The sequence below is a fragment of the Capsicum annuum genome, unplaced genomic scaffold (assembly GCF_002878395.1).
Source record: "Capsicum annuum cultivar UCD-10X-F1 unplaced genomic scaffold, UCD10Xv1.1 ctg3392, whole genome shotgun sequence".
NCBI lineage: Eukaryota > Viridiplantae > Streptophyta > Magnoliopsida > Solanales > Solanaceae > Capsicum > Capsicum annuum.
The window spans coordinates 779-9729 of record NW_025840722.1 but is presented as its reverse complement, the minus strand read 5'-3'; the positions used below and the strand labels follow the sequence as shown (position 1 = coordinate 9729).

The 8951-nt window shown below is 36.7% G+C and overlaps 1 protein-coding gene across 1 annotated transcript; it reads left to right on the top strand.

Annotated features, from left to right (window-relative positions):
• Positions 1-1177: 1177 nt before the first annotated feature.
• LOC107854697 lies at positions 1178-1740 on the top strand. The gene is made up of 2 exons (XM_016699715.1): positions 1178-1443; positions 1488-1740. The coding sequence occupies exons 1-2, from the start codon at positions 1178-1180 to the stop codon at positions 1738-1740; spliced, it is 519 nt and encodes a 172-aa protein (XP_016555201.1).
• The last annotated feature ends 7211 nt before the right edge of the window (positions 1741-8951 follow it).

Below are 8951 nucleotides of genomic sequence, written 5' to 3'. Positions count from 1 at the left end.
GTCTAGTCAATTTTTTGTGCAAAACATCAACTAAAGCTAAAGCATTGAAATCAACATGACACAAGAAAGGTAACACAAAATATATCAGAGATAAGCAAGTCCTTCAGCTGAGACGCTAGACTATACTCTACATGGAGCTTCCTTCACTGCTATTAGATGTCCAGAAGAAGCCCCAACGCCAGACCATAACATCAAACTTGAGCACCAAATAGAAGAAAAACCAATGGGAATTTACAAATGTTCTGATGATTCCCAATACGACCGCATTTGTAGCAAAACAATCCTAATTTTTCATACTTGAAAGGAATCCACATCGAGCTAAACCAAAATCCAGTAACCAATGGATTTCTAACATCCAAACTAACCCGAATTCGCAAGAACTTGCCCCAAACACTTTTGTCAACACACAAATACTCCCCTAAATACTAACCAATCTTGAAAGCATTTTCTTCACTGAAAGAGTAACTGTCAAGACTAGTGCCTCAAAATCTGGAGATTAGCTGTACTTGCTGTTGTAATTCAAAATACAGCTTTAAAGTAGGATTTAAATTTAGCTAAATAAGGCTGCAATCTTGCAGAATCGGATTTATCACATTTGCTAATCTTTAGGCCATAATTGTTAGAGATAATGATAGCTTATTTTACTCCTTTTACTGAGCTTTTTCACTTATGATATTATGTATAAATGTGGCAGTGATCTGTGAAAACAAAACTAAGCTTTCTGCTTTTTTTTTTTGTTGAATATATGAAGAGTGGAGTAGAACCAAGAAGAAACAAAATAGACTAGTTCACATTTTTCTGTTATAACGGTTTGTTCAACAGTTAGTTACATGGACTGTTAACGGCTAGTTAGTTAGTTGGTTAGCCCATACACAAGTCTACAAATAGAGAAGTCTGTGTACATTGAAGAACAATGAAAACAAGTCTACTATTCTATCTCTACTAATCATCTTCTTCTGAATTCTTCTTCTTCCTCCTAACTCCTCTGCTTCTTCTTCTTCTCTTCTTGAAAATAGTTTACTGCTTTCCAGTAAAATTACATGGTATCACAGCCGTCTCACTAGAAAATCTAGTGAGCAAATCGATTCTGGAGCACTGGTCTATTAAGTGCAGTTCATTTAAGAATAAGTTGAAGAATTCTTGAATCAAGATTTCAAGCAGGATTTCAAGGGCAACAATGGTGAATGACAATGGTGGTGTTGAAACTTGTGAATCTTCCAAAGTTACTCCCAGTGCATTGGTTTATAATCATCCCCTCTTTCTCAGCCCCTCGGATGTAAGTGAAATTCAAATTATCTCATTCCAGTTATATGGGGTTGAAAATTTCTCAATATGGTTTAGATCCATGCGTATAGCTTTATTAGGGAGAAATAAGTTGGGTATTGTTGATGAACATGCTCTAACGATAAATTCTCTACTGAATTGGGAAATCACTCGGAAAGGGTAAATTCCATTGTATTGTCTTGGATCATGAACTGTGTTTCTAGAGAGTTACTAGGTGGAATAATGTATGCTTCAGTTGCAAGTGTGGTCTGGAATGAGCTGTATGAGAGGTTTAATAAGATTGATGGGGCTAGAACCTTTTATCTACATAAAGAGATAGCTACATTGTCTCAAGGAACTGCTTCTGTTTCAGTGTATTTCTCAAAACTAAAAGATTTGTGGGAAGAATTTGAGGCTCTTGTGCCTGCACCTAGGTGTGAATGTGAAAAATCAAAGGAGCATGTGTTACATTTGTAAAAATTGAAGTTGTTTCAGTTCCTTATGGGTCTGAATGAGTCCTACACACAAGCAAGGAGTCAAATCTTGCTTATGACCACCCTCCCAAGTGTAAACTAGGCTTATGCAATGATAATTAGTGATGAAAGACACAAATCTGTTGCAACTCAGGCAGGGATCCTGGGAATGAATCCTGCAGCTACTGGAAAGGGTCTTGATCTAGCTATGTATGCAAGAAATCGAACAAGTGGGATTCAGACACAGAAGTTGAAGAAAAACTTTACTTCGCAATGTGATTTTTGTAAACTCAAAGGGCATAGTAAGGAGAACCGCTGGAAAGTAATTGGCTATCTTCAGGACTATAAGGATAAGAAGAAGTTCAGGCATGAAGGAACTAACATAGCCTATAATGTGTCTTTGGGTCCTCATGAATATCCAATAGATCAAGGTGGTTGTGATCAATATGCAGAACAATGTTCTCATGCCAAATCTCTACAAAAGTGTTCAGATACTCAGATAACACAATTGAGTCAAATGGGGAATGCATCCTTTACCAAAGAACAATATGAGCAAATTTTGCAAATGATTAACAAAAACACCTCTATCAACTCATCTACTGACTCTGCAAATGTAGCAAGTGCGGGTATATCTGCTTGTTTAGCTTTCTTTGATTCATAAAAATGGATATAGACACTGGTGCTACTAATCATATGGTTGGTAATTCAAAACTATTACTCAACAACACTGTTATAGAGCTACAGAAACCAAAGAGAGTATATCTAGCAAATGGTTACACTACAATGGTAACTCATGTGGAAACTGGTTGCATATCAGAAGGAAACAACATCACAAATGTCTATCATATTTCACAGTTTACATGTAGTCTTCTGTCAGTGTCTCAAGTGACTAAGGAATAGTACTGTTCAATAAATTTCTTTCCTAATTTCTGTGTTCTCTAGGACCTTTGTACTGAAAAGGAAAGGTGAGGGGGATTGGTAAGCTTGCTGGAGTTCTATATCTGATGGTAGATCAATCAAAAAAAGAGGTTAAAGTAGCAACAAAAACAACTACAGAAGGGACTATGAAAAGAACTCAAGCTGGAGTGGATTTGTGGCATCAAAGTTGTAGGACATGCTTCAACTGGAGTTCTGAAAAGAGTTGTTTCTCAATGGACTCAAGTAATAGAATATAGAATAAAATAATGTAGTATCTGTCCTAGTACCAGACAAACTAGATTACCATTTTTGCAAAGTGCCATTCAAAGTAAATGTTGTTTTGATCTTGTGCACATGGATTTGTAGGGACATTACAGAGTACCTACTATGAATAGAAACTGATATTTTCTAACAGTGGTTGATGATTTTTCCATATTTACTTGGATATTTCTGTTAAAGCTTAAGTCAGATGCTTTTATTCAAATACAACAGTTTCTTATGTATGTCAAAACTCAGTTTGAGAAGAATGTCAAAGTGGTCAGGACTGATAATGGTATTGAGTTTGTTAATTCATTATGTTAAAGATTGTTACGAGATAATGGTATAGTTCATCAAACTACATGTGCATATTCTCCTTAGAAAAATGGTGTTGCTAAGAGAAAACATACACATTCTAGAGGTGACAAGAGCTATCAGGTTTTCGGCTGAAATTTCAATAAGATTTTGGGGTCATTGTGTTCTAACTGCAGTATATTTCATCAACAAATTTCGTAGTTCAATCATTTAATTTTAAACTCCTTATGAGAAGCTATATGGAAAAAGGCCAAATTGTGATCATCTAAGAGTAATGGGGTGTTTGTGCTATGTCAAAGTGGTGAATGAACATGATAAGCTCATGACTAGAGCAAGGGAAAGTGTCTTTATGGGGTACTCTAGCACTCAAAAGAGATATGTGGTATATGATATATCTACTAACATATTCTCTGTGTAGAGATGTATTATTTAGGGAAGATATATTCTAATTTAAAGTGATCAAGAATCAAAATTAGTCACCTCATAATATATTTCCATTGGAGGATCAATGTCCAGTAGTAGGTGATGTTGCAACAACTCTGCAGATTCTAGTAAATATGCCATCTCAAGGTGTTCTTGACTCAGCCAATAGCAAGAGCAACAATTGCAGGTTGTTTCTACTCATGCACAAACTATAACTCAGGTGTATCAAAGAAGATCGAGTAGATGTCAAGGGGTTCCTGCTTTAACCAACCAGTAAGAGCAGGAACAGTAGGTTTTTCCTACCCATGCACAACCTTTGGATCAAATGTATCAAAGAAAATCAACCAGAGATAGAAAGCCACCAGCATGGATGGATGACTTTAGTCATTGTCTAAAAATACAAACAAGGTACCTTATGCTCTTGATAATCATGTGACATATGATAAACTCTCCTTATCCTACAAGAAGAATATGATGAAAACTTCATGTGTTACTGAACCTACAAGCTACTCTGAGGCCTATAAAGACCCTAGATGGGTGGAAGCAATGAAAAATGAGAATGAAGCCCTGAATTCCAACCATACTTGGTGTATAACCCATACTTTTCTTAGCTCAGTTCAGCTCCTATTTGCATGCATAAGAGGCTTAAATCCTGAAAATTTAACCAAGTGTTGGGGATTTAGTCATTTTTTCGGCCTCTTAACTTTAAGGATTTTAAAATTAGTCTTCCAGACTCCGAGATATTGGTTTTTGAGTTAATTCATGTTCAGAAATGTCAGGAGCATGTCTCGAGAAAGTTTTGGATTTTTCAGACGAGGATTGGGTCATGTTTGGATTTTGACTTCAGAACCTCACCGCGATAGCATTACATCGCGTTGGTTACAGCTATGAGACACTCACCGTGTGGTAGTGCCTTTTTAATCTGCATTTCAGTTATGAATTTAATCTCCTGAGGGGCAGTTATGCATTTTTTCCATCGATCTAATTCATAAAAACTCGAATTAAAGCTTCAGTTAGGATATTATTTGACCATATTCTCCAATTTCCTCTAAAAAAAATAAACCCTAATCATTGCCCCAAGTTCATCAATTTCATTCCTTTTTCTCTAAGGAAACCAAGAATTCAAGTTCCCTGATACGAGTACGATCATGTAGATGGATATATGAGGACGTATGTTAGACCCGAGGCTTGGTGTGTGCAATGAAGTGCAAAGGAGCACCTAAATGGACAACAAAATAGTCCATTACATACACTAAAAGGGCCAAATCAGTCCACTACATACACTAGAGGGGTGCCCCTTCACTAAGGGGCCTTTTGGTCATTTTACCTATTATTTGTAATACACTATAAATAGAATAATATAGGGTTTCATTAGGAGATTTTGATGATAATGAATGTTGTATAACATTGAAAGACAAGTCCTATCTCCTTGAGGCACAAATCTGAAATTGTAACTAGGGAAATCAACTTAAGTGTGGAATCACTCGTGCTGGATTCAAGCTTGGAAACGTTGGTCCTTGGGAGATCGAGATCCCTCTTGTGCCTACGTAGGAGATAGGTTGGTTTTGTGTGTAGTATTAAAGGTCCAAGGGTGTAACAATTCTTGGGTTGTTAATATTATTCCCTCATTTGGTCTATCTATCTATCTTTATCTTATTGCACTTTGTAGATTCATAGTGGACTGTTTTGTGTCCTTCTTGAATCCGAAATTTGTTCTCATTGTGTTCATCTTGTTATCATTATGTTGCTGCTGTTTTTGGTGTCATATGCGCCGTTGTTATCTCATATTGTTGTTTTTGTAGTGAATCGGAGAGTGGTCTCCATCTTAGTCCTCAAATTCTTAAGATTAGTGGACTGTTTTGGAGTTATTTCGTGTTTTTATTATTTTTCCCGTATCATTTGGTATCATATCATGGCTAGATCTTATTCCTACAAGATCAATCTTGGGCTTTCTTGTTAGAAAATTCAAAAAAAAAATTGAAATCTAAAAATTCCAAAAATAAACAAATCTTTTCAATTTGGTGTCTTGGCCGAAATTGTGTTCTTATTGTGTCTTGGCTGAGATTTTTCTTGTTTTGAGTCTAGATCTAGGAGTCATTTTATTTATTTTGTTGTTTCTAGTGTTAGATTATTCACCTCTAACACTAAACAAGTCTAGATCTAGATTTGAGCTTTAATTGTTGATATTGTTGTTGTGAATCTAAACTTTGGCCGTGTGATTATTGTTGGTATTGTTGGTGCGGATTCAAAGATTGGACGTGTGGTGTGTTGTTGGTTCAAGGTTTGAATGTGTATGGTGGTTATTGTGTTGTATTTTCAAGCTTAGAAAGGTATTGTTGATGTTTGGGGTCCAACTTGAACCTTAGAACTTCAAGATTCAAAAAAAATGTGTTCTTGGTGTTCTTCACATCTTCATCTATTGTTGAAGAAAAAGTGGATGTTTGATCTTGGAAGTTGAAGAAAGAGAGTGTGTATTTTGTTAGTCTTGAAAGACATATTTCCAAAATTTAAAACCTCTCAAGACTTTTACAACCAATTCCAACCACTCAAGGGCTTTAACAATCACTTTTCCATCAACCTTCCATGATTTAAGGATCATGTCTTAAGGAGAAAAGTCAAGTCTTGCTTTTTGAATTTGAAAGAGGATTTCAAGACTTGTTTTCTCTCCTTAACCAATTCCCACCAATTCCAAATTACAATTAGACCAAGACTTGAAATAGAAAATAAAATTTGATAACAACCGCAACCAATATGTGGCTGCCACATCACGTTTTTACTGTTCACCAATAATTTTTAAGCTCAAATTTCAGATTTCTTAGTTTCATTTTATTGTTTCCCAGTTCCGTTTGTTGGTTCGAACACTAATTAACAAACTAGTAATCTCCTACGAGATTGTAAGTTAGTTATAGAGTCCGTTTGTTCGTGTCTACGTTTGTTGTGTGCTTTTATCTTTTGTGAATTCATTGTATCTTGTTGGTTCAAGTCCGTAAACAAATTTTCTTTGACTCAACTCAAATGAAAATTTATTCCGGGAAAGAGTAGACTCAACCCTTAATCACTCGCGAAGTACAAGCCGACATTCAACACTTGTAAAACCAAGTGTGAGATAAAAATTGTGAGTGAGAGTGTGGTGAGGCATTTTTGAGCTAACAAGTTTGTTGTTTTGTTGTTAGTCGTTGTCGTTTCTTTTAGGTACCATGGCTGCCACCAATCTCGATGCTATGTTTGACCGCATCACTGACAATATTGAAGACATGAAAGGGCACGTTGAAAGGCTACGCCAATTGGTATCCACACTTATCCCAACAAATCCAAAACCTAAGGTCCAAACACCTTGCGGTGAGAGCTTCCCGAAGGAAGTTACTGCCCAAACTTGTGAAGGACTTTCACACCGAGGTAAATATGAACATACTCATGAACGTCAAGGAAAAATAGCTAACTCTTATACTTTGGTACATGTGAATGATGAACATGTGACTAATAAGCCATTGAGTGTGAGTAGTAGCTTACCTACATATGAGTATATTGATTCTTTACCACTTGTGGATGATGTATATGTTGTGCGAGTGGATACACTAGTTGATCCTATAGATGACCGAATCGACTCTTCTAGTAAGATTGATTTGTGTCCACCTAGTGTTGAAGCTATTATGTTGAATGAAAGTACATCGTTATGTGAAAATTGTGTTGATCAACTTGTGTGTAAAACTTGTCCACCACTTAAGAATATGTGTGATGTGATTAATGAATCTCAAGTGAGTGAAGAATTTAAAGATGGTGGTCAAGGACAAAGGAGTGAACCCGTGAGCCTATGTTGTTGTAAAAATTCTAATGTTTGCTTGGCTAATAGGGTTAATCATGTGCTTGATATATCTTTGAAAAATGATTTTGCTTGACACCCCACCCGTGCTTGACAAATATGGTGACTTGAATTGTGATCCCTTTAATGTTAATGGTGGTTTGTGTCTACTCGAGGACCGTAGGGCAAATGTGTCATTGTCTCTTTAGAGTGTTACTCATATCCGTGCATCCATGTTTGACACACTTGTATTTAAGTTATGTAAACCACAACTTGAGGATGTCAAGTTGTATTCTTATTTATGGAAGGGTCCAAGGATGTTAAAGACTTCTTGTCACCTTCATGGGGTTGGACAAGTTGAAGTATCTTGTGGGACTCTTGGGAGCGTGCTTTACATCATTTGTAAAAGGAAGCCGAGTTCTAAGGCAAAATACTTGCCTTGGATTGGATTGTTGCATGGTAGTTTCCCTATTATCCCTATTGGTATGACTCCCTTGATGGAATGCCTTCCCTCGGTAAGTGGTTGGAAGGAGAGAGGTCCTACGTGCTTGCAATGTCCCTTTCTCTCGTTGTGTGTTCCTACTTGTGATTACATCTTATATGAGAATTGTGTCTTTGGTGCCTTTCTTCACTACCTATATGCATATGATGATATTCATGATGTTGTTGGATATACATCGTATGAGAGATGTAGTCTTAATTTTTGTCCCTTAATTCTTGATGTTCATCCGAGCCCTTTCGTTTGTGATGTTGTACAAAAGCTTTTCATAATTAACACAAAGGATCCTTGGTTGTACTTCAAGTGTGTACCACCGTGGCATGATAGTGATAATTGTTTATTTTGCTAATCCTAACCCTTATGCCATGAGGATGTGTACTTGTTTGTTTCCTCTTAAATTTTGCAAGGTACGGATTCGAGGTCGAATCCTTTTCAAGAAGGGAAGGATGATACGAGTACGATCACTTAGATGAACTTATGAGGGCGTACGTTAGACCCGAGGCTTGGTGTGTGCAATGAAGTGCAAAGGAGCACCTAAATGGACAACAAAACAGTCCATACATACACTAAAAGGGCCAAATCAGTCCACTACATACACTAGAGGGGTGCCCCTTCACTAAGGGGCCTTTTGGTCATTTTACCTATTATTTGTAATACACTATAAATAGAATAATGTAGGGTTTCATTAGGAGATTTTGATGATGATGAATGTTGTATAGCATTGAAAGACAAGTCCTCTCTCCTTGAGGCACAAATCTGAAATTATAACTAGGGAAATCAACTTGAGTGTGGAATCACTCGTGTTGGATTCAAGCTTGGAAACGTTGGTCCTTGGGAGATCGAGATCCCTCTTGTGCCTACATAGGAGATAGGTTAGTGTTGTGTGTAGTATTAAAGGTCCAAGGATGTAACAATTCTTGGGTTGTTAAGGAGAAGTTAGTTCAACCTTTTGCTACAACGATCCTATCAGATAAATTAGATTCCTAAATTGCTTTCTCCTTGA

Excerpts from the sequence above, each read along its gene's own strand:
- LOC107854697 (XM_016699715.1), top strand. The coding sequence starts at position 1,178 with ATGGTGAATGACAATGGTGGTGTTGAAACTTGTGAATCTTCCAAAGTT. Across the intron at positions 1,444-1,487 it reads TGGGAAATCACTCGGAAAGG|AGAGTTACTAGGTGGAATAA; the intron begins GTAAATTCCATT and ends CTGTGTTTCTAG.